Source organism: Thamnophis sirtalis, unplaced genomic scaffold (assembly GCF_051295495.1).
Source record: "Thamnophis sirtalis isolate CommonGarterSnake01/CBP01778 unplaced genomic scaffold, rThaSir2_p1.2 scaffold_13, whole genome shotgun sequence".
NCBI lineage: Eukaryota > Metazoa > Chordata > Lepidosauria > Squamata > Natricidae > Thamnophis > Thamnophis sirtalis.
The window spans coordinates 46,161,402-46,187,690 of NW_028261393.1; the positions used below are offsets into that span (position 1 = coordinate 46,161,402).

Genomic DNA, 26,289 nt, shown 5'->3' on the forward strand with positions numbered 1-26,289 from the left:
TCACCTTCAGAGGTTATGGGTACTCCATCATTAGAGACTTATAAGGGGAAACGCGACAGCCACTTGTCTGAAATGGTACTATAGAATTGCCTGCTTGAGCAGGGGGTTAAACTAGAGCAGTGGTCTCCAACCTTCGCAACTTTAAGACTTGTGGACTTCAACTCCTAGAGTTCCTCAGCCAGGAACTCTGGGAGTTGAAGTCCACAGGTCTTAAAGTTGCCAAGGTTGGAGACCACTGAACTAGAGGACCCCCAAGGTCCCTTCCAACTCTGTTATTTGAATAATATTAATATTGACTTTAAATTACAAATAAAAACAGGATTGAAATCCCATTTAGCCACAGAGCGCACTGAATTATCTCAGCAATTTAGCCAAAGGGATGGAAAAAAACTTACTTGTCTCTCAGATACGGGGAGGGAATGGAGCCACCATAATCCCATGTCACCTCAACCGCAGCAATGTAATATTCACGGATTTTCCCAGTGAACATACGAGGATCCTGTTCATCTTCATAGATATCAAAATCCTCCTTGGTCTCCTCTGTATTGCTATATTCATCATACTCAGATTTTTCTTTCATAGGTCTTGAGAAGTTTTCTCCTGCTGGTTGGTTGACACCTAAGGAGGTTCTGGAGACCTTCACGTGAAACTGGGCCCCTAAATCTTTGCTGTGTGGGATTCCCACTTCTTCCCCCTTCCCTTGGAATGCTGCTGTTTCATCTCTTGAGCGAGGGATCTCACTTTGTTCATCATTAAACCCATTCATTTCTTTTGAGCTGTTGATGTCCTTCAGCAGCTGCTCTTGAATCGTCTGGTTGGATGCTAGAAGGTCTTGAGAGAGCATGGCTGATGGAGTTTGTTGTAGTGAGATTTTCACCTCCTCTCTTTTAATGATAGCCTTCAACGATTCATTTCTTAATGTTTGTCCTTGATCTCCACTAGACTTCCTTAAGTGCGCCTGCAAAAATGTTTCTGGGCCAGCTTGCCTCATCATTGGTGCATCTTTAGGAGGGCTAAATGGACTAGATGCATATGCTGGTTTTGTGTTTTTTGGAGAAAGAACATTGACTTCTGAAACATTTCCTCCTGCCAAAACATTTGAAGTCAGCCCTTGCTTCGCTTCCATATTATGATCTCTTGTTTCTGTTCTAAAATGATGAGGAGTCACTGTGGTATTGATTACATTCTTCATCGCTGGGGATAAGCTTAGATTATATTGGATGATGTTCCGTAGAGAATGATACGAAGCTGTGGTTCTACCATTATTTCTTTTCGGACCTTCTCCTTTAGTTCTACCTGTTGAGGGAGGTCCTCTTATGGAAGACTCAGTCTTATTGCTTGTCCAAAGGAAGTTGAGCAATGGCTGAACTCTCTCATCAATCTTGCTAGAAGTTTTTGCTTTGAAATCAGCTTGAGCACCTTTTTCATCCAATGGGACTTCCTGTGAATTCACGGACCTCTTTCCCAAGTGTCTCTTGCAACCATGGGAATGCTGTTGACAGGCCATTGACTTTGTCTCAGGTGTTGTCATTCCTGGGCTCTCTCGGTTTAGTTTTGACCGACTCTCTTCTGGGTTAAAACTCATATTCTTCCCCAGGCCAGCTAGCTGTGAGGGAGAGGTTCCTTCTGGGTATAAAATATCCCCTTTCCCAGATGAATTTACCTGGGGAATCCTTAAAATTGACCCGCTTTGGGTAACATTTTGCTCCACAAATACATTCAAGGCTCCATAGGAATTTGTGACACTGGCCTTACTGGGGGCAGCTTTGAAACTGGGCAAAGATTCTTTTCCTGAGAGATGCTTGTCTTGGTTTGTTTCTTGAAAATCTGGGTGAAGCAAGCTATCTTTTTCAGTAGAAGAGAGATTTATAGAGAATTTATTATTGTGATTTTCAATATCATTAACATGGAGGGATCTGTTGGTATGATCAGTCCATTTGTCTGAACCCATTGCCTCCTCTCTCTTTGGAAACAAGGGGTTTTGTCCGTTCAAAAGATTTGGCAATCCAACAGTTGGATTTATCTTCAGTTCCATAACCTTCTCCCTCTCATAATCATGGGGACTCTTCCTCAGAGGTTTTGCATTGATTCCTTCATGAATATCATTGTTAACAAGGAAAAGAAGGTCCCTTACAGATGTAGAGTTTCCAGCACCATCGGTTGGCCTGTGAGTTCCTGCACCAAGAGCTTTTCCATCGAGATTGGCTGAACTTGCTAGCGAGAGGTTATCACGGTGTGATACTTCTTGTGCAAGCGGCGAATTTTCTGCAGGAGAGTGTTCTTCAAAACTCTGCTTCTGTAGAGGTGATTGTTCTTCTATGGGGAAAGCATCCCTGGGCAAGATGTCAAACAAGGGTTCATATGGGGATAAGGGTTCTCCGGGAGAGATGAGAGGGCCAGTGGAATTCTTGGGGTGGTTTTCTTTGAGAACATGGTTAGATTGCTCAAGGCACTTCAGCCTTCCATCTTCTGGATGTGAGGTAGCATTTGGGCATAGTTGGAGATGTCTACTTGTCTTGGAGAAACCTCTTGGCTGTGGGATATTGTCTTCATCGATATAATCTGATGGAATGCCTTCATCATAGTAGTCTTCATTCTTCTGGTCAACATATTCTTCTTGGCGACATACAAAAATACTCAACTTAGCTTTCATTCCTTGTTTTCGAAAATTAGGATTCAAGCATCCCAGCATCCACTTGCCTGTCTCAGAGAAAAGGAGAAAAAACCCCAAGAAATAAAATGAGAGGAAGATTCAAATAACACACACATTATATCAGAGATGCATAATCTGGGACTTCAGAGTTAAGATGACCTGGAAACTGTGAAAAAACCTTGAGCTTGTTTGGAGGTTCTAGCAGGGGAGCGCAGCTATCGTAGACCCTTGACCGAAGATCGGTACACTCTTTCTATCTGGGATGGTCGTCCTCTTCCACCGAGTGTGCAGCTTCGGGAGGGATGCACATGGAGCGGTGAGGGAGGAAGGGGACACACGCCTAGCCAGCAAGATCAGCCGAATCAACCCTGGCGATCAATGGGGTGACAGATGTCGCAGCCAGATCGCCCTCACATCCTGAAGAAACCTTTAAAGGTTATTAGCAAATTGTTGCAACTGGAGAAAAGGTTTAAGTTGGGGGCTGTGACCTTTGGCATGCCGGTCAAAAACCAAGAATGGCCTTCAGCCCTCAAAAAGGAGCTGTTTTGACCCAGCCTTCACAAGCAATGAGAAGAACGGTTGCAGGACCTGGGTATGTCTAGTTTAATGAAAAGAAGGACTAGGGGAGACATGATAGAAGTGTTCCGATATCTCAGGGGTTGCCACAAAGAAGAGGGAGTCAAGCTATTTTCCAAGGCACCTGAGGGTAGAACAAGAAGCAATGGGTGGAAACTAATCAAGGAGAGAAATTAGGAGAAATTTCCTGACAGTTAGAACAATTAATCAGTGGAACAGAAGTTGCCTCCAGAAGTGGTGAATGCCCCAACACTGGAAGTCTTTAAGAAGATGTTGGATAGCCATTTGTCTGAAATAGTATAGGGTTTCCTGCCTAGGCAGTGGGTTGGACTAGAAGACCTCCAAGGTCCCTTCCAACTCTGCTATTGTATTATATTGTAGAAACACTTACTCACAAGTAAAACAACCGCCTTTTTCTCTTTTTAGACTTTTTATATACGTCTAAATGCTATTGCTCTTCTGAGCATCCAAAGGACACATGTTGAATTCCAATTTGTAGCAACATCTGTCCTATGGCCAATGATGGGGAAGGGTGGGAATTTTAAACCAGAGATTTTTTTTAATTGGGAATCATACCGGAAACATACAATAGAGAATTGAAATATTTGATTGTAAATGTGTTAACAGCAGCTAGAACTGTATTTGCTAAAAATTGGAAAAATGAGAAAATACCAACGCAGGAGGGAAGTTATTCACAAAACAATGGAATGTGCTGAAATGAGTAAATTGACATTTGGAATTAGAGAACAGGAAGATAAACAATTTTTATGAGATACGGGATCTGTTTTATCAATGGTTAGATAAAAAACATGGAAATGAAAAATGTTAGCGAATGTTATAAATATAAGAATAATAGAACGATACAGAATACAATATAAGGATATATTATTATTGGATAGATTTAAGATGATGTAATGAATTGTTATAATATATGAATCCAATATCTAGAATATCTCATTTAAAATGAAGGAATAATAGTGATAGTCAAATAAATGAGACACAATGATAACAAGACATACAAATATATTTGATCTGACAATATGCGATTTCATATAAATTGTTAAGTGATGACTATGGAAAGGATGCACAATAACCTTGTAACCAATCGACACACTGCATGTAATTGAAGATGGCTTTATGTTTTGTGTTCTGTTTGTTTATGTTTGTCTAAAAATAAAAACTTTCCTTAAAAGTTTAGTTTAGTTTAGTTTAATAGAATTTGTATGCTGCTCACTCCCATTGGGACTCTGGGCGGTTTACAAGCAAGATTAAAAAAAAATTAAAAAATTAAGAAAAGATACAATTATTAAAATAATACACCATCCATTCAGTCTAAGTGGGGCTGGATATAATCAACAGCCCCAGGCCTGCCGGAACAGCCAGGTCTTGATCGCTTTACGGAAGGCCGGGAGAGTAGTAAGGGTCTGGATCTCTATGGGTAGATCGTTCCACACGGCCGGTGCAGCTACAGAGAAGGCCCGCCCTTGGGGGGCCGCCAGCCGGCATTGTCCAGTTGACGGCACCCGAAGGAGGCCCAACCTGTGCAATTTTATTGGTCATTGGGAGGTGAATGGCAGGAGGCGGTCTCTCAGGTAGCCAGGTCCTATACCATGTAGGGCTTTAAAAGTAACGACTAGCACCTTGAAGCGCGTCCGGAGACCAATGGGAAGCCAGTGCAGTTCGCGGAGGATAGGTGTAACATGGGTGTATCTAGGTAGCCAGTGACATGCGGTGAGGGATACCGTTGGTGAGGCAAGAGCGCGGCAGCGGCGAGAAGCAACGTCCCCGCCGCTGTGTCCAACAGGCGTCTCTTGTTTATGATGGACATAAATGTGAGATGCCTGTCGGACACAGCGGCGGGGGTCTTGCTTCTCGCCGCTGCCGCGCTCTGCCGCCTTGCCCCCCGCCTCCTCCGTCCCCGCTGACATTCTTGGGAGCAGGTCGGGTGGCTGGCTGGCTGGGAGGAGAAGAGCGGTGAGTCTTTGTGCCGGCTGGCCGGCCAGGCAGGGAGCAGGTCGGGTGGGGGTGAGTGGCTGGCTGGCTGGGAGAAGAGCGGTGAGTCCCTCCCCAGCCCAGCCACAAGGGCTCACCGCTCTCCTCCTCCTCCTCCTCCTCCTCCTCCTCCTCCTCCTCCTCCTCCTCCTCCTCCTCCCCCCCCCCCCCCGCTCGGTGCTGGGCTGGCTGCAGAAGAAATGGCGGCTGGTGAAAGAAAAACCTCTCCAGAATCACCCTTGCACTTGTGCAGTCACTCAAGTGCAAGACATGATTCGCTGCTCCCAGATCAGGAGGCGGGAGAATCAGTGCCTCTTTTGCATATTAAATATTTTGCTTTTTAACTCCGCCTTAACTTTTAAAAGCCGAAAAATTCCTTAAGCAAAAGAGGCCCCGAGTTCTCTGGCCTCCTCCTAGTTAACACTGAGAGCAAACACCAAGCCACTGTGACTTGAAATCTGGTAGCAACTATCCTGGCTTTAATTCATTAAAAAAAATATTTAAAACTCTTTCCTTTCTCTCAGGAGACTGGGGAGGCTCCGCCTCCCTTGCCTCTAGTGACTGCACGTCCCTGCTAGGTACACCCATTATCGCTCACGCAGCTGTGTTCTGGACCAAGTGTAGTCTTCGAACACTCTTCAGGGGCAGCCCCATGTAGAGCGCATTACAGTAATCCAGACTTGGATTAGGAAGGGTGGGAATTCTAGTTCATCAACTCCTGAAGGCACCAAGTTGCTTCAAAGGACAATGGAGGTCAACCTAACCTGGATTGTCCATGGACATGATAACCGTCTCCCCGGAGAAGGGGTAGATTGCCAGGACCTCCTCAGAGATGGTGTTGTGCTTGAAAGTGTTTCCGGAGAAGAAGACAGAGATGACCTCGCTCTGGGCACCCACATTTAGGACATACCAATATACCACTTGGTTCTGGCAGAGCTTCATTTGAAGATTATTAAAGACATACCCATTGATACCTGGAAGAAGAAGGGTGAGAAAAAAATAATTATGAAGCATAAAGAATTTCAATACTCTGAAGCACCCTAGGGCAGAGGTCCCCAACTGGGCTGTGCAAATAAGTGAAACCCCATCTGTTCTGAACCAAGAGCATGAAGCAAACTCCTTGTCCCTACAAAATCCCTTTTATTAATTGACTGTGAATTCTGCTCATTCACATCCACAAAGTCTTTCAAGGGAGGATTTACAGTCACAGACCTTATCTGGCTTGGAGAGCTGCAGGCTGATATCTGCAAAACTTGGCAAGGAGTCTCAGAGAGTCACGAACCAATGAAGTGAACTAATTGTCTCCTGCAAACTCCATTCCCCTTTTGCTCCTCTTTTATTTCCTCTGGGAGGAGTTATTCACCGTCCACCTATGGCCTTACTCCCAAGTCGATACCTGTTCTTTAGCTGTTCCCTGGTGCAGGGCTTTGGGTGAAGGCTGGAGAGAAGCGTTGCTGGTGGCAAAGAGCCAGAGGGCCTTGTTCCAATGGGACAGCATCACGAACTGGAACTGGTTGACCATCTCAGCCCGTTGAGCCTCCAGGCGCTGGTACCTGGCCTTGCACTCCTGCAGGTCTTCCGTCTGCTTGGAAAGCCTATACTTGTAGTCCTCAGTGAGGTGCTGCTGCTGAGCATCCTTCTCAGCCAGATCCAATTTGAACTGAGCCAGCTATTTTGCCAACTCTTTCTCCTGGTGGATGCTTAACTCCAACAACTGCTTCCTGTTGGGGCCCTAAGGAGCCTGGGCGGGCAGGTGAGTAGTGACTGGGAGGGGAGGGGCGCGTAGTGGCCATCGAGGCGCCCCTTGACATGAGTGACATTGAGTTGGCCACACCCACCCAGTCACATGACCACCTAGCCATGCCCACCCAGACAGATCATCTTAGTAATCTGCAGGATTTAAAATTATGAATTTAGTGGTCCCTGAGATCCAAACAGTTGGTGACCCCTTATCTGGAAGAAGATGAAAAAAATAAGCAACAGCCTATTTTCAACGTATGAGTATAAGGAAATCCGGGATCCAACTTGCAGTAGCATTATTAGACCTTCCACAACAGCTCCAGCTACGTGTAAGAAAGGCACACGTAACATCCTATCTTTCTTTCACTGTTCTTCACCCCATTTTTTTTAAAATCTGGAGTTACTCACTGTACATGAGGTTGGATGCATAGAATCCAGGGTCTTGGCGATTAACATGGGCTTCATCGGAACAAAATCGCTTGATATTCTCTGACAAGTACCAGCTCCAATTTTCATTAAAGACAGAAAACAGCACAAATCTTGCTTCATCGGCAATCATCTGACAGGATCACAAAAGTAGGAGATTAATGGGTCAGAATCTGGGTGGGGAAACTAGAGATTAAGATGTTGGACCAAGAAGACCAATGACCTAAAACTTTCTTTGCTGACTGTAAGATTGCCACTAACTTACAAATTGATAAGGGGGATGTATTTGCTCTTTGAATAATGCTAGGCTATGGATCAAATGTTTCTAGCGAATTAGTTGCTGGTAAAACTGTCTTCCCTTCTCCAAAAAGTGACCTCACTGAAGAACAAATTATTAATAATACTTGGATGTATACTTCCATCATTGAAAGCCAAACTAGTATCTTCAAGTAGTGTTGTTCTCTAATTTTCTCCCACAATAATAAGAAAGCATTTCTTACATAATGTCTTTGAAAGTAACCATGTTTTTCCCATACAATAAGAAAGCATGCCAAACCAATTGCAAATCGTGTCCCTTCAATGTCAATAATCTTATATTTCTCAGTACAATCCATTATTTCATTCACTTTAGCACTGCTCCCTGGTAATATAATTTCCAATTTGGCCATCCAAAACCTCCTCTAACTTTTGCATCTTGTAGCATTTTTACATTAATTCACACATTTTTTTTCTCCCTGCCAAATGTATTTCACTATTATTTTATTAAGATCTTCAAAATATTTTTTTCTCCAATTTTATCAGAATTGTTTGAAACAAAAACAACAACCTCAGTAATACATTCATCTTAATTGTAGCTATTCCTCTTAGAGATAATTGCAAGTTTTTCCATTTTTCCAAATCTATCTTAATTTGTTTTATCAGCTTAAAATAATCATCTTCCATAATCAATACACATCCCTAAATATTTTACTTTCTTTGTGATCTGAATATCTAATCTCTTCATTAACTCTTTTTTCTGTTTCTCTGTAATATTTTTTACTAATATCTTAGTTTCTTTCTTCCTTATTTATTTTCAGTCCTGCTGTCAGGCCTGCAGCCATTTTCATTTTAGGATCTTTGCCCTGCCACACTCTCTGTTATTTTACTATGCTATGGGGTAATTGGGAGGGGGAATAGTAAGGAGTAGAATTTGTTGTTGTCAAAATAAAACATTCCTTTCTAGAAGCCCAAGGTCATTCTTTGTCTCTGCACCCCTGCACCTGACCAGAAGTGGATGGGTGGAGATGCCAGCATGGCAATGGAAGATTGGACCATGTGATGGACTTGTGGGTGTGGGGCAGTGGTGGGTTTCAATTTTTTTTAGAATCTCTTCTGTAGGTGTGGCTTGCTTTGTGGGAGTGGCTTGTTGGCCATGTGACCTGGTGGGAGTGGCTTGCCAGCCATTTGACTGGGTGGGAGTGGCCAACTTGTAAAATGTGGTGAAACTCACTTAACAACGCTCTTGCTTAGCAACCAAAATGTTGGCTTAGAAACTCTGACATTTGAAGCACACAAGTCTTAAAGCTGTCAAGTTACAAGACCCTTGCACCCCTAACCCTTTAGAAAAAAACCCAGGGGTGTTCAAACCTGAGAGCTTTAAGACTTGTGGACTTCAACTCCCAGAATTCCTCCTCCAATCATGTTGGCTCAGGAACTCTGGCATTTGAGGCACGCAAGTCTTAAAGCTGTCAAGTTACAAGACCCTTGCAGTCCTAACCCTTTAAAAAAAACCAGGGGTGTTCAAACTTGACAGCTTTAAGACTTGTGGACTTCAACTCCCAGAATTCCTCCTCTCGCTCTTCATCTTGATGATGTGCGGATGGGCGGGGGGAGGGTGCTGGAACCGGTTCTAAACGGCACTGTAGATTTGTAGAACCTCTTCTATAGAAGATGTTAGAACTGGCAGGAACCTACCCCTGGTGTGGGGGCAAGATCATGAACTTTTCAATTGGGTGGAAAGCCCAGGAAGCTTTCAGATTCGGGTTTTCCACAGATGTGCCAACATGTCTCTCTTAATAAATTGGAACTTAGAACAATGCTTTGCCTTGGACTCTGATTTAATTTTGGATGATATTTGGAACACTGCCCCCTGCCACTACAAGTGGGCTTCAGGGAAGCCTCCGGAGGGCGAAAATTGGCCGAAAATGAAGGCCGAAATCAGCTGGCCAGCGGGCACATGCATGCTGGAACTGTCAGGACAACACCTCATGTGCCCTAAGAAATGGCTCCACTTGCCACCTGTGGCACACATGCCATAGGCTCGCCATCACAGATCTAGTGTTACCATCAGAATACCCCAGTTATTTATGCCGCAATGTAACAATGAACCTGATTGCCTCGCTGATCCATGGTTTCTCTGAAGCAGACCAGGAGGGGTCCAATAAGCCCAGATGCTAAGTCTTTAGCTGGTTTGATTGAGCTGTAATAGTAGCGAGTCAGGCAACTCGGATCAGATCTAGACGGGCCGTCCTCCGGCATTATCTTCCACCTGTATGTAAACACCTGTTTGGGTCGTATTGGTATCAGTTTCATGTTCTGATCTAGGAGGAAACAAACCACGATATCATACGGTTTAGTTTCCTACTGGTTTGCTGTAGCCACGTTTGTTGCGCGGTGGCCTGGATAACACACGATGCTGTAGAAAGTTACCACCCACCCCTCCCAGAAGAACAAAATATTTTAGGAAAAGGCAGAGTATTATATTTCCTCTAAAAGAGAAATTGAAATTCTTAAGGGAGACAGAAACTCAGAGCTTCCCAGCAGATATTTGGTGCCTGTTGAGCGGGACTGGGGCAGCCTATCTACAAAACAAAAGATTTCAGCTCCAGGGCGATGGGATTAAGACATGACCCTCCAGGACATCATAGGATTATCTAGCATCAGGACTCACTGCATTGCAAAATCATCTGAGGAACATTGCATTACCCAGCAAATTTCAACCAAGCTTGACTCAGAAAACCTACAAGCAGTGGTGGGATTCAGCCGGTTTGCACCTATTCTGGAGAACCGTTTGTTAACTTTCTAAACAGCTTGCAGAACCGGTTGTTGGAAGAAATCTCCTTTTGTTTCCCCCCCCACCCGACACTTTACAGGGCTAATCCTGTAAGGAAGGCAGGAAGGAAATCTTCTGGTGGTGTTTCTAGCCCAATTTTTATTGCTCTGCTTACAGAAACTGCCTCTCCGGTTAACCCTTATTACATTGTAACAGCTAAGGCGAAGCACCCATTGACCTGAGTGATGTTGAGTTGGCCATGCCCACCCAGTCACATGACCACCGAGCAACTCCTACCCAGCTGGTCATTGGTTGTTAAATTATTTGAATCCCACCTCTGCCTACAAGGTTAGCTAAGACCAATAAAATACATGCCCTTGCCACAGGAACAGGAAGCTCAAGGGCAAGGCCCAAGAGAGGGTATAAATAACCCTCTCTCTCAACTCCATGTGATCAGATGCACCAGGACCATGTGCTTGATGGTTCTGCTCCACCATTAAACCATCTTTCCAATCAGCCTCCATGTTTCCAGTGTCTTTCTCCCCACTTGGAACGGAACCAGATGGATATTTCTCCCAGCAAGGCTAAGCCACAAGCCATGGCGTTACAAAGCCCACTGGACTATATCTGACCAAAAGAAAACTTTAAAAACTCTCATATCATGTCATAATGTATACAGTATCTGAGATAGGCAGCTATAGAAATTCAACAAATACATTTGATCCCGTAAGCCTTCTACAATTCTACACAAGAGGGCAGCAAGAGTCTTTAGAAAGTCAGATAGTAATTTAGTTCTCATAGAGACAGATACAGAGAAAGGAAGAGAGGGAGGGGGGGCAAAAATATGGAACTTGAATGGAAATCTGTCAATATTCCAACAATCACAGTATAGTTGGTCCTTAAGTTACGACCACAATGGGAGCGACCCAAATTTGTGTTGTTAAGTGAAACATTTATTAAGTGAGATCTTCTCCATTTAATGACCTTTCTTGCCACAGTTGTTAAGTGAATCACTGCAGTTCTTATGTAACTAACATGGTTGTTAAGTGAATCACGTTGGCATCTTAGATCAGCTACAAACGCTCAACTTACCAATGTCTTCTTCTTCTTCATTTAATGACCCCATAATCCTTTGCGGAGTGGAGTCTGGGCAACTGAATGGAGCTCAGTGTTTACTGGCCAGATGCCCTTCCTGTTGCCAATGCGGAGTTTTGTTCAGCAGATACATTCTCCGTGTGCCCAGAGAGAGAAGTATCTTAAAAATATACTTTCTAACATTTCTCCAAAGTTGACGTAAGATTTCATCATGCTCTGCTTTCCAACATTTATTTTACACGGGAGAGCAGGTAGGAGAGGAGCAGCTCAAACTTTAGGCTACCGCACCAGTCCAAGCACTCAACTTATCCTGATGTTTGATTTAGCACAGAGCACAATCTTCAGACCAGCTTCGCAGATCAAGCTGAGGACTCAGTCTTGGCATGTTTGACTCCTCCCTCCTTCCCTCTACTTTCAGATTACATGTGAATGCAGCACGAGAGTCATCCCCACCGCCCTTCCACAGACACCTCCCAAGAGATCCCTCCTTCCCACTGTCTTACGTCGAGTACTTCCGATGGGATGGAATGAGGTGACATTGGTGATTCCATGAGGGTAAATGTTGTAGGGCCGGCTGGCCAAATTCTTAAACACAATCTGAAATGAGACAGTTTGATATTCCATTCAATCTCTTTGAAGTATTCCAGATGTGGAACAATAAGATAAAGGTAAAGGTTCTCCCTCACTCGCGTGCTAGTTGTTCTCGACTCTAGGGGTTGGTGCTCATCTCCATTTCAAAGCCGAAGTGCCAGCGCTGTCCAAAGACATCTCCTTGGTCATGTGGCCGTCATGACTAAATGCCAAAGGCGCACGGAACACTGTTATCTTCCCATCAAAGATGGTTCCTATTTTTCTACTTGCATTTTTACGTGCTTTCAAACTGCTAGGTTGGCAGAAGCTGGGACAAGTAATGGGAGCTCACTCCATTATGCGGCGCTAGGGATTCAAACTGCTGAACTGCCGACCTTTCTGGTTGACAAGCTCAGTGTTTTACTCATTGAGCCACAGTGTCCCTTATGTGGAACAATATTATGTATCAAATCTACCAAAACAGGGAAATGAAGATCTGGGACCTTCCAGATAGTATTTAATCACAAACTTCTGCACCCATTATTAGAGGTATATTGGGGTCCCGTATATCAGAAGAGTACTGTACTTCTTTTACTTTTAAATAGCACCTCTGGGACAACCATGACCTGGATGACTGTGAACCTCTATAGAAACTTAACATTTTTAACGAATAAATGTGAACACACCATTTTCCTCAGACTTCAGAGTCATCGTAACTAGAATGAGTGAATTTCTTAAGCAGCTGACCTCCTACTATTTACACTTTAAACTTTTAAACTTGAAAACAGTTTGGTTCGTTGGTTTGCTTCAGTGGTGGGATTCAACATTTTTTACTACCTGTTCTGTGGGCGTGGCTTGGTGGGCATGGCTGGGGAAGGATACTGCAAAATCCCCATTTCCTCCCTACTCCAGGGGAAGGATACTGCAAAATCCCCATTTCCTCCCTACTCCAGGGGAAGGATACTGCAAAATCCCTATTCCCTTCCCACTACAGGAGAAGGATACTGCAAAATCTCCATTTCCATCCCATTCCAGGGGAAGGATATTGTAAAATCTCCATTCCCTCCCTACCATAGGAGAAAGATACTGTAAAATCTCCATTCCCTCCCCACCACAGGAGAAGGATACTGCAAAATCCCCATTTCCTCCCCACTCCAGGGGAAGGATACTGCAAAAATCCGATTTCCTCCCTATCAGCTGGGACTCGGGAGGCAAAAAATAGATGGGGGCGGGGCCAGCCAGAGGTGGTATTTACCAGTTCTCTAAACTACTGAAAATTTCCGCTAGCAGTACTCAAGAACTGGTCAGAACCTGCTGAATCCCACCTCCAGTTTGCTTGTTTATTTACACAGTGCCATTATTGATCAATTACTCATTTCCCTCAAGGATGTGAGAGAGTTTACAATCAATAAAAGCAATCAATTTACTGCTGATGAACTAAGGCAGACCTGGTGTAGTCAACATCAAGATTGATATGCTCTATTGGGGGAAAAAATATGAGGCACTTTAATGAATTGGTGAAAAAAAGCAGAAAATTGTTGTAAAAAAAATCTTTGATACAACCGACTATAACAAGTATGAATATAGCAAACCTTTGGTGAATGCAGCTTTTATTGATTCAGATTATTGAATATGCATTACTCCATCATCTTATAATGCTTAGTACACTGTACTATTTTATTTAGTTTTTCAGTCCCTTAATGAAGAGGGATTGCTTTGAAATTCATAGGAACTTAGTTATAGCAAAATCTGTGTTGTGTGAATTTGCCTCCTTTCTTTTCATCTATTTAATAGGGGATACAAGTAGTCTTCTAAGGGACGCGGTGGCTCAGTGGCTAAGATGCTGAGCTTGTTGATCAGAAAGGTCGGCAGTTTGGCGGTTTGAATCCCTAGTGCTGCGTAATGGAGTGAGCTCCCGTTACTTGTCCCAGCTTCTGCCAACCCAGCAGTTCGAAAGCACGTAAAAATGCAAGTAGAAAAATAGGAACCACCTTTGATGGGAAGGTAACAGCGTTCCGTGAGCCTTCGGCATTGAGTCATGCCAGCCACATGACCACGGAGATAACTTTGGAGAGCGCTGGCTCTTTGGCTTTGAAACGGAGATGAGCACTGCCCCCTAGAGTCAGGAATGACTAGCACATATATGTGAGGGGAACCTGACCCTGGGATACATATGCAGATCAAAGAATAACTAAATGAACTGAACATTTCTGTTAGAGTCCATTAAAGATTTTGATAAGGAAACTAAGGATCCTTAGTTTTGATTGTGCAGCCTTGACAGCTCATAAAAGACTGTTGTTTAGGCAGTGGGATAGCCAACCTTCTGAAATCAAGGATGTTCCATCCATTGGAGGCTTCCAAGAAGAGATTGACAGCTCTTGGTCTGGGATGATCTGAGGATTTCTTACAAGATCCCATCCATCCAAACCAAGGGTTCTATGATCTTTCAAAGGCCAAAGGTCCTTCCCTAGTTTGAACCAAGAGGATTTGTCTGCATGGCGCCAATATTTCTCCACTGATCATGAGAACATTCTCAGAGGAGAGCATCTCATCACTTACAATAAATTCGTCGCCGACTTCTCCTTGGAGGACTGGTCCCAGGAGACCCAAATGATCCGGTTTGGATGCCTTCCGCGTGTTGAAAGCCGCATCCTCATATTCCACAAACATTGCTTTCTTATATTTGGACCCGATCCGTTGGGGGCCATTTTCCAGAGATTTGCTGTAAGTGCTGCGGAGGAGGAGAGAAAGCCAGGGCTAGAACTCAAGAGAATATTAGATCAGTAGTGGTTTAGCAAATCCCTAGTTAGTCAAATGCCTTTTTATAATTTATTTATAGCATCATTGAAATGCTAAAGTATTTAAATGAAATGTTTGGTATATTGCTTGGGTTGCTCCCAGACCATAATTTTCCAACTTGGTGTTTTTCATACTACCATAACCTGATCCCTTCTCCTTAACCCGTCGTGTTAAATTAAAGAATTAGCACTTTTCACTTCTTTTTACAGCAGTAGCAAGCCTCTAGAGCAGGGGTGTCAAACTCAATTTCATTGAGGGCCACATTAGGTTTGTGTTTGACCTCAGGGATCTGGGGAAGGGGGCTGCCAGCGGCCAGTAGTGCTGGCAGCAGATTCGGACAGTGAGGAGGTTGGGGAGGAACATGGACCAGTCCTGGAGGCTGGGGAAGTCTCTGACGAGGGCTCTGTGTCAGAGGCAGAGAGGGGGCCAGAGCCGTATGCCAGTTATCAGCTGCCTTCAGAGTCAGACATCAGTGAGGCAGATGAACAGCTGGAGCCTGTTCCCAGTGTGGGCATGCACAGAGTTGACAGATGTGGGAACAGCTAAAGGACAGGGATCGATTTGGGAGTAAGGCTACAGGTGGACGATGAATGGCCCCTCCCAGACGAAATAAAAGAGGAGTGAAATGGGAGTGGAGTTTGCAGGAGACAATTAGTTCGTTTAATTGGTTTGTGACTCTCCAAGACTCCCCGATATCTCTTGCAGATATCGGCCTGGCAGTTCTCCAAGCCAGATAAGGTCTGTGACTGTAAATCCTCCCTTGAAAGACTTTGTGGATGTGAATGAGCAAAATTCACAGTAAATTAATAAAAGGGTTTTTATTTTTCAGGACAAGGAGTTTGCTTCATGCTTTCAGGAAGCCTCGGTCAGAACAGGGGGCTGGGTGGGCAGGCTATGGGCAGAGTGGGCAGGGTCCGCTCGACGTCAGTCATGTCATCAAATGCCACTTTACCTAATAGTTTGTTTTGCTAGCACTCTGCCAGCAAAAATGGAGCTTGTGAGAGCCACATGCGGCCCTCCCGGGCTCCGTTTTCGGCTGCGATGGCTTCCTCCCAGCCTCCCACGCTCTGTTTTCTCTGGCAGAGGCACCGCAGGCCAGTCCTCTGTTTCTAGGGCAGCCCCGCAGGCCAGATCCGGCCCACGGGCTTTGAGTTTGACACCCCTGATCTAGTGTGTCTGGTGTTTCTATCTTTGTCCTTTTGGACAGTTGTCTGCGTGTAACTGAAGCCAATCCTTTGATGATTCCTCATCACCAAAGCTCCCTAGGCCTTCCTTATGGATTAATGGAATTTCTAGCAGACCCTATAACTATAGGGAAGGAAACAGGACTATTGCAAAAGTCAACCCAAGAAAGGCAGATGTTGAGAAAGATTGATTCCACCTTAGTTTATCCTAGGTATAAGTAGATCTGCAGAATTACAATCGTCCTTTGAAGAGTCTGTACTTCACTATCGATAAAAGTCTTTCTTGTTATTGAGTTTGCCCTTCATGAAAGGCTTGATCCGAACATCATAATGGCTTGAGGTGATTTACCTGTCCAGGTGAGTGGGCTTCACTGGGGCATAGTCCCAATCACCTTCCTCTGCAGCAATATAATGCATCCAGGTCACAGGTAATCTTTTGGCCCGAGAACGTCCAGCAATCCTTGGTGAAAACTCATCCAAGTCTACCACCGTGCTTTCCAAATCGTCTCCCTCATATTCATCATAATAGTCCTCGTTTGGAGACGGTTCTACCATCCTCAGCTTCTTTTGAATAGGTTCTGGACAAACTTCCACTTGAATTAAGGCTTCCATGCCAGCTGAAAGTCAATGGTAAACAAGATGTTAGCCAGGTTTCACTTTCTCTTTGTTGAAGCAAGTTTTAGAGCTTGCTAAGTCAGTCAATCTGCAATTCAGGTCTGGTGTCTATTACTTCCAAATTGCATGTTTATCAAATGTTCCTTTTCCCTATGACATGATCTGGCATGATACATTTTTTAAATATATGCTAGTTGATAACCCGGCATTGCCAGGGTATTTATTTATAGGGGGACAATGTCCGGACCAAACGTAATTTCTAATGTTGATTTTCCCCATTACCTGAGGGAGCCCCCTTGTGGAGTATTGTGAAGCCGTTACCATGGCAACCCCACTGCAATGTACATTAGAAGCCATTCTATGGCAGTATGGCAGAAACCATTTTAAGGCACAACAGACTGTATCTTAACAGAATACAAACCCTGAGGGATATTAGGGCTGTCTTACCCACACAGTATTTTTCTCCAGAGAGTAAGTCATCTGTGTATCATATTTGGTTGAAATTGCTCGAGGCGTTCCAGAGTTATGTTGGAACATACACACATGCAGCCATTTTTATAGATAGATAGATAGATAGATAGATAGATAGATAGATAGATAGATGGATGGATGGATGGATGGATGGATGGATGGATGGATGGATGGATGGATGGATGGATGGATGGATGGATGGTGGATGGATGGATAGATGATAGATAGATACTGTAGATAGATAGATAGATAGATAGATAGATAGATAGATAGATAGATAGATAAGATAAGATAAGATAGATAGATAGATAGATAGATAGATAGATAGATAGATAGATAGATAGATAGATAGATAGATAGAAGATAGATTATTATGTTTTGTCAATGGGAATAAAATAAAAAGTAGAAAAAAACCCAGAGAAAACATACATCCAACTGTAGCAACAACAGAAAAGAAAGAAAAACTGTACAAAAAGGGGGTGGGTGGGAAAAAATGACCTAAACATTAAATGTAGAAAAAAAATCCATCCTGGCTGGATGCTGAAAAGAAAACTAAAAAAAACCCCTGATAAATTCTGTTCCCCCCTTACATAATGGGTCTGCAAGTAGTTGTAAACTGAATCATCCTTATTTAACAAGAAAAATATATCATATAAACAAATATTTCAGATGAGGAGGTCCCTATCTAATAATCGAATTGACCCAATGTCTAATATATATAACACATTTACGTTAGGAAGGTGGTTTTACTAGATCAAGATATGACTGCAAGAACATTAGTTTTAAAGATAAATGCTCAAAGCTGTAGTGACTCCCTAGAGTTTCAAGCTTTCGTTGGCCCAACAAATTTGTCCATCAATCAAATTCAAGATCCCAACAGGGTGGATCTCAAAAGCATTCTTGATGAATGGGGTGGATCTCAAAAGCGTTCTTGATGAATGGAGACACTTACAGATTCCAATGAAGAGCTTTCAGTGAAGTTGTGGGTGCTTGAGCAAGAAGAGAGTGGACAATCATTTGTCTGAAATGGTTTTAGGGTTTCCTGGCTGATCAGGGGATTGGACTAGAAGACCTCCAAGGTCCTTTCCAACTCTGTTATTTTGTTAAGACTGCATGTTTGCCTTGCTGAATCAAATTTTTGCAAGGAGCTTGAGAATCTCGAAGCAGCAGTAAAGAACTGTTGCCAAAACAAAGATGGATTGGACATTGCTTTGGGCCTCATTGAATATGGTGTGAAAATCCACAGTCAGATACCCTTGTTCCAGCAGTGGCTCCAGAGAACTGAAATTGAGAGCCTCTCTACGGATGCTTTGACAGATGGTTGCTATAATTCGGGGATGCTTGCAAGTGCCAAAATGCCTCTTGTGATGGGCAGGACGAATCCCAAAGCATCCATTGACCAGTTGAGAAAGGAAACTGAAAAACTCTCTATCATCCTTACATCACTGTTGTGGCCCAGCAGTAGCCGTTGGAGCTGCCGATGGACTCCGATAGCGAGGACCCCTATGAGTCTGCTATGGAAGATGTGGAGGACCCTGAGCAGGGTTCAGACTCAGAGCAGGGACCAGAGAGGCTGGTTGGCCACCAGGAGGCGCCTGAGGCATGGAGCAGTGGGGAGGATCAAAGGGAGTTTGTCCCTGACGCCAGGCAATGGAGGGCAGAGAAACGGAGGCAGCAGTTATGGAGACAGACTCATAAGAGATAATCAAGCCCAGGTAGTTGTGGCTTGGTTCCTCCCAAGAGAGTATATAAGAAGAGACTTTGGGAGGAGTCTTTTTGCAGGACACAACCATTCTTACTAATCTGGAGAACTCCTCGTCTAGTCTGTCTTGTGTTCCTGTGTCTGTTGGAGTCTGGGTTGCTGCCAACGTCTTGCCAGTGAGTCGTGTCTGGGCTTTCAGCCAACAGGATTATAATTGCTGTGAAGAGTGTCAAACAGCTAAGCCTGTGTCTGCGTTCATTACCGGACGGAGGGGGGGGGGCAGAAGAGATCACTTTGGTCCTTTTGCTGGGAGATAAATGCATAAAAGCAATAGTTATCAACAATATTTGTTTTCTAAGCAGTCCCATGCAACCCAGGGAGGATCCAAAGGAAAGATCCGAAATAGATTTGTGCCTTGTTTTGAAACCTCCATATAATGATGCATTTAATTTTGTTTTAATTGGGTAGGGCAAGGATTTTGGTAGATGCCCAGAGAGAGTCCTCTGAATTTATACAGGATGTGTCTAAAAGCTCAAACTCTTTAAAGCTACCATTTTCAGCTCGTTTATGTTAAATGGAAAATGAGTCACACTCTCTATCTCACCATCAACCATCATCTTCTTTTAATGACCCCGTGATCCCTCGTGGGGTAGGATCTGGCCAACTGAATGGAGCTGAGTATTTACTGGCCAGATGCCTTTCCTGTCACCAATGCAGAGTTTTTTTCCCCCAGCAGATATATTCGCATTGTACCCACAGAGAGAAATATCAGTCTCTGCCTAGGATCGAACTCACAGGCTCCTGATCATGTTGTTATTTAATTGCTAAATGCAGGTACCTTGCTGATGTGATGGAATCTGGCAGAACATCCGAAATGTGCCATTGGTTCTGGGGGTCGTCTCAGCAGTGAGGAATACAGCCGGGGAGATGTCCAGAGTGACAAGTCGATGTTCCCTCACCAAAAAACTGTGACCCTCAAAAAGTATGGAGTGAACTTCAGGCTGGGTGCCGAGGCTAATGACATACCAGTAGACGGGCCGCTTCTCACACAGTTTGAGGTCTGTAGGTTGGGAAAAGAGCAACGTTCTAGTTGAGATGCTTAGGGATGCTCAAGGCAACATGTGGGTGAGATGCAGGAGTGCAAACTCCCAACTTCGTGTTTTCAAACCAAGGAAGGAATCTAAGTTCGAATTAGCATTCAGAGCTTGTCCTTCACAGTATTATGCCCCGCAGTTTGCTAATAATAAGGACAATCGAGAGTGATATAACTATATTGGGAATCAATGCATGTGCTCCTAGAAATACAAACTCAAGGTAAGCCGCTACAAACTCGATTGCAGAAGATGCAACTTCAGCAACAGAGTGGTCAACGCCTGGAATGCTCCACCTGACTCCATTGTTACATCCTCAAACACTCACAGCTTCAACCTTAAACTGTCTACCGTGGGCCTCACCCCATTCGTAAGAGGTCCGTAAAGGGGGCGTGCATAAGCGCACCAGTGTGCCTTCCGTCCCTGTCCTACAATCCCCATTTATTTGTATTTACTTCCTTTATTGATGCTTATGTTCATACCTATACTTGTTATCTTGTACATGTTTGACTAACAAACAAACAACTAAATAAATAAATAAATAGTGTAGCAAAATACATTATATTAAGGCAAATGTAGTTACAAGTGAAAACTGCATGCGTTGGTAGAACTGTAAACGAATGTGGATACTTGGAGCAAAATTTGAAAAATAAAGATTCAAGAGTGATAAACTAAGTCGGACAGTCACAAAAATGAAGAGTGAAAAGCAACTTGCAGAGAGTTGTTTTTTCTTATTATGTCATTCATTCATTTCATTTCTAGTTCGTTCAGTTAATTACTATAAAGTGACATGATCCGAATGGTTCTATTCTATTCTATTCTATTTTATTCTCTTCTCTTCTAGCTAGCTAGCTAGCTATCAACTATTTATCTCATCTATCCATCCATCATACCTTCCTCCCTCCTTCCATCTATCTATCTCATCTATCATCTATCTATCTATCTATCTATCTATCTATCTATCTATCTATCTATCTATCTATCTAACTATCTATCATCTAGCTATCTAGCTATCTAGCTATCTAGCTCTCTAGCTCTCTAGCTCTCTATCTATCTATCTATCTATCTATCTATCTATCTATCTATCTATCATCTAGCTAGCTAGCTAGCTAGCTAGCTATCATCTAGCTATCTAGCTATCTATTTATCTCATCTATCCATCCATCATACCTTCCTCCCTCCCTCCATCTCTCATCTATCATCTATATCTATCTATCTATCTATCTATCTATCTATCTATCTATCTATCTATCTATCTATCTATCATCTATCTATCTATCTATTTATCTCATCTATCCATCCATCATACCTTCCTCCCTCCCTCCATCTATCTCATCTATCATCTATATCTGTCTGTCTGTCTGTCTGTCTGTCTGTCTGTCTGTCTGTCTATCTATCATCTATCTATCTATCTAGCTAGCTATCATCTAGCTATCTAGCTATCTATTTATCTCATCTATCCATCCATCATACCTTCCTCCCTCCCTCCATCTATCTCCTCTATATCTATCTATCTATCTATCTATCTATCTATCTATCTATCTATCTATCTATCATCTATCTATCTATCTATCTATCTATCTATCTATCATCTATCTATCTATCTATTTATCTCATCTATCCATTCCATCATACCTTCCTCCCTCCCTCTATCTAGCTCATCTATCATCTATATCTATCTATCTATCTATCTATCTATCTATCTATCTATCTATCTATCTATCTATCTATCTATCTATCTATCTATGTCATATATGTGGCTTATTGCCAATTTCATGTAATGGCTGACATGGTTTATAAAATGTGGTGTCCTTTTTGCCAGACTTACCAGGCAGAGAAGAATGAGTGAACCCATTGATAGTATGAAACTGAGGTTGAGTCAATGAAGGTTTTGCATTTCCTCTGATGTGAGAAGAAGAATACCAGCTCTTGTCTGATGGAGACGTTGAAGGGAGGGAGAGGGGGGGAGGGAGGGAGGGAGGGAGGGAGAGAAGAGAAGAGAGAGAGAGAGAGAGAGAGAGAGAGAGAGAGAGAGAGAGAGAGAGAGAGAGAGAGAGAGAGAGAGAGAGAGAGAGAGAAAGCAAGTAATAGAGTTTAGTTCAAGGAATTCAAAATCACCAAGAAAAGAGGCCACCATTATCCACTGTTCGGGCCCATTATAGGAAAATCAGAATTAGACATTGAGACTAAACCTTTTCAGGTAGAACTTATAATCAGTTTCCTACAGCTGCAGATGACTTAGTTTTGAAAGAAAAACAGTCCTGACTGCAGTTTAGCCATAAACTGTGTAATTGGTATCTTGTTTTTCTGTCCAGATCTGTACCTTATGAAGTGTAGAAGCCAGTCTTAAACTAAAATAAAACTGGATTCCCTTAGAATCTGCTAAATTAGATACTGTACCATAGTATGCAACTAACCAAGAGATGTAATCTAGGATGTTGGTTGGACACAAAGTATTAAACGCATTAGGAACAAGTGAAGACTAAATCCTACAGAAAGGTATATTCACTGCTGATGACCTTATTCCACAGAATAAAAACACAAGTACAAGGGGGGCATAAACATGTTTTCCCCCCTCTACTTCCTCCCCCATTCTTCTCTTACCTTCATCAAATGCAGAAAACAGCAGCACAAATTCTTGTATTTTGCCCCCGGATTTTATGCTCATCAAAGCTCCTGCAAAAGAGAAACTCCATAGACCCATCAAAACAAAATGACAAAAAGACTTTCCACGGATTTTTAAGCAGATGACAATTTTCTAAACTGGAGCAAAACAAGAATCCTGAAATATTTTTTTTCCCCAAATGCCATCACTCTGCTAAACAGCTAATTCCCACAACGCTGTCGAATTATCTACTATGATAACATCTTTATTTTGAAATATTTTATTTTCTTTTCATAACACACACTCACATGTATACTATACATAGCCCATGTCATATAGTATTAAATAATAATTACATCAGTTCCTCTTGTCAACAATGCCCCCCAAAATAGGAACCCATTCTAGCTCTTCTGCTCTCCATACACCTCTTTCTTCTACCACCCTCCAACTTTCTATCTTCCTTCCATCATCCCCCTCTACTCTACTTCCCCTCCCCCTCTACCACTCCTCTCTCCACAATCCACTCCCCCCCATCCTTCTCATCTTCCCTCCACCACCCACTCTCCCATCCCTCTCTGCCCATCTTTCTTCTTTCCAACTCCTCCTCTCCTTGGTGTATTTCCGCTACATGTCAATATGCTTAGCCTATCCTATTTTTAGAGAAAAAGTAATAATAGTAATAGTAGTAAGAATATAAAATAAAGAAAGAGAAAAGAAAAAAAGAAAGAGTATACATGTGGTGTCAAATTACATTGAAAACTACATCTTAACCACTGAGCCACTGCATCCACTGGAAATGAATATACGGACTAGAAATCACAAATATTGCTTGATGAATGCTAGTAGGTCCATGTGAATCTGAACAAAACTTCGAGGATGTCTCAAAGGTGCTTTTTCAACCATGACCTGAGAATCGCCAATCGACTTTCAAGAAGATGGTCTACTTTCACCACCTGATCTTACCTGGCTTACAGACCAGCAGTGGTCCAATCAATCCAGAGTTAATATCCTTGACGCTGTCCACATGAGAGGAATAGGCATAAGTTAAGCAGTGTGAGTCCGATCCGGTTGGCCCTTGATCTTTTAAGATCTCCCACACATAGACATGGGTGTGACCAGGTTCCACGGCATCATCTTCTTTCTCTTGCTGGCTGGTCAAATCATCATAGCCCGCCCCTGAAAACATATAACCACTGTCATCCATGACTATAAAGGTTGAGGTCATACAACATGCTAAGCCCAAACCACGCAAACTACACTGCAGCTGGGTCCAAAGGCTGAATCTGATTGCACTCTTCACTCTGGCTCTTGAATAGAAAGTTGAGCCATAGAGATAGCACTTAGACTTATATACCGCTTCACAGTGCTTTACAGCCCTCCTAACAGTGGTGGGTTTCAAAAATTGTTCAAACCTACTCTGTGGGTGTGGCCTTCTTTGTGGGAGTGGCTTGCCGTCCATGTGACCGGATGGGAGTGGCTTGCCACCCATGTGACCGGATATGAAGATGCCGACGACACTTGTCAGAACCACCTTAAATTACCTCACACACAGCCCTGGCATGCATAAGAATATGAGGTAAACTTGTTTTTTAAAAGGCATCTTTGGTTTGTGTTAAAACAACTTCAACACACGCAATGTTCTGATTGCACCACAAACGCAGTAGTCATCCTTACCTTTCACAGAGGCACTGAGTTTTATAAATATGAGCATGATAGTGTAGAATAATCATATCCAAGGACCAGTGGTGGGTTTCAAAAAAATTTGAAACCTCTTCTGTAGATGTGGCCTGCTTTCCGGGTCCACTGGTGGAACCTCTTCTAACTGGTTCGGTAGATTTGACGAACTGGTTCTACCGAATAGGTGCGAACTGGTAGGAACCCACGTCTGCCTCCTAAGCAGTTTACAGAGTCAGCCTATTTCCCCCAAACAATCTGGGTCCTCATTTTACCGATCTCGCAAAGATGGAAGGCTGAGTCAACCCTAATCAACGTCAGGATCGAACTCCTGAATGCAGGCAGAATTAGCTTGCAATACTGCCTTCTGACCATTGGGCCACCATGGCTCCTAACGCAACATCCAATCAGCTGCAGTAATAACAATAGCACTTACTTATATACCACTTCCCAGTGCTTTGCAGCCCTTTCTAACTGGTTTACCGAGCCAGCCTATTGCCCCCAGACAATCAGGGGGCTCATTTTACCCACCTCGGAAGAATGGAAAGCTGAGTCAACCTTGAGCCATTGAGAATCGAACTACCAAACTGCAGGCAGCCGGCAGGCAGCGGAAGTAGCCTGCAGTACTGCATTCTATCCACAGTACCAACACGGCTCCAGTCAGCAGTGGAAAGAATTTGAAGAAGATGCAAGAAGGATAGTTGGGGTGTCATTCTCACCTTCAGAACTTTTCCAATAAGATACACCTTTGGCATGAATATTGAAAGGGTGGGAAGCCATGTTCTTAAAGGTCACAACCACCTTGTCATAGACTTCGGCTTGGATGATGGGGCCCAAAAGACCTGATGGAAAGAAGGAAAATCAGTACAGGCTGAAGTTCTGCTGATTGTGAAGGAAAGATGAGATGGGAATTGGGCTTTGGAACTGTCCTCCACCCCCTCTGAAGTTGTGCGAGAAGAAATTCCAAGGATGGGTTTGGATTTCTTTGGATTTCTGTTCTTCTTTTATTTGCAAACATTTGAAAACCTTTGATTCATGTGCCACTATTACAGATCCACAGCTACTATTACATCATCTGCTGGTTGAGTTTCCTTTCCTGTGACTAATCTTCCTCAAGTAAATACATAGTGTGTTCCCATTTACAAGCATTATAAATATATATTGTGTTGCATTTGGTTTTCTGCCTGGAAGGCTCCTAGGGTGGAGCTGAAAGGCAAAAGGGAAGCAGTATGCTCCCTCCCATATTTGGGCATACCAGGTGCTTTGACATTACATACATACCAGTGGTGGGTTTCAAATTTTTTTAGAACCTCTTCTGTGGGTGTGGCCTGCTTTGTGGGAGTGGCTTGCTGGCCATGTGACCGGGTGGGAGTGGCTTGCCAGCCTTGTGACTGGGTGGGCATGGCCAACTTGTAAAATGTGGTGAAACTCACTTAACAACGCTCTTGCTTAGCAACCAAAATGTTGGCTCAGAAACTCAGGCAGGGGTGTTCAAACTTGACAGCTTTAAGACTTGTGGACTTCAACTCCCAGAATTCCTCCCCTCGCGGTTCATCTTGACGATGTGCAGACGGGCGGAGGGAGGGAGGTGGAATCAGTTCTAAACAGCACTGTAGATTTGTGGAACCTCTTCTATAGAAGTTAGAACTGGCAGGAACCCACCCCAGATACATACATACATACATACATACATACATACATACATACATACATACATACGTGTGTGTGTGTGTGTGTGTGTGTGTGTGTGTTCCAGCATAACTCTGGAACGCCTCGAGGAATTTCAACCAAACTTCCTACAAAGATGACTTACTCTCTGGAAACAAATACTGAGGAGGGTAAGATTAAGGGGTGTGTATTAAGATACATCCTGTTGTGCCTTAAAATGGATTCTACTGTATTGCCGTAAAATGACTTCTACTGTACAGTGCAGTGGAGTTGCCATGGTTATGGCTTCACAGTACTCCACAAGGGGGCTCCCTCTGGTAAGGGGGAAAATCCAACATTAGAAATTACGTTGGGTCCAGATATTTCCCCCCTATAAATAAATACCGGGGCAACGCCG

The 26,289-nt window shown here is 43.3% G+C and overlaps 1 protein-coding gene across 1 annotated transcript in view; it reads right to left on the reverse strand.

The window, feature by feature from the left end:
• Window positions 1–26,289, reverse strand: part of F8 (coagulation factor VIII) — a 52,326-nt gene that overhangs the window by 18,188 nt on the left and 7,849 nt on the right. Inside the window, exons 3-14 of the mRNA XM_087728310.1 lie at window positions 24,944–25,066; window positions 23,514–23,726; window positions 22,550–22,621; window positions 21,774–21,878; window positions 19,693–19,914; window positions 16,416–16,683; window positions 14,643–14,814; window positions 12,017–12,110; window positions 9,755–9,966; window positions 7,370–7,520; window positions 5,986–6,195; window positions 396–2,700 (exon numbers count right to left, since the gene is read on the reverse strand). Of these exons, the coding sequence (XP_087584436.1) occupies window positions 396–2,700; window positions 5,986–6,195; window positions 7,370–7,520; window positions 9,755–9,966; window positions 12,017–12,110; window positions 14,643–14,814; window positions 16,416–16,683; window positions 19,693–19,914; window positions 21,774–21,878; window positions 22,550–22,621; window positions 23,514–23,726; window positions 24,944–25,066 (4,147 nt within the window). The remainder of the gene's footprint in view (window positions 1–395; window positions 2,701–5,985; window positions 6,196–7,369; window positions 7,521–9,754; window positions 9,967–12,016; window positions 12,111–14,642; window positions 14,815–16,415; window positions 16,684–19,692; window positions 19,915–21,773; window positions 21,879–22,549; window positions 22,622–23,513; window positions 23,727–24,943; window positions 25,067–26,289) is intronic.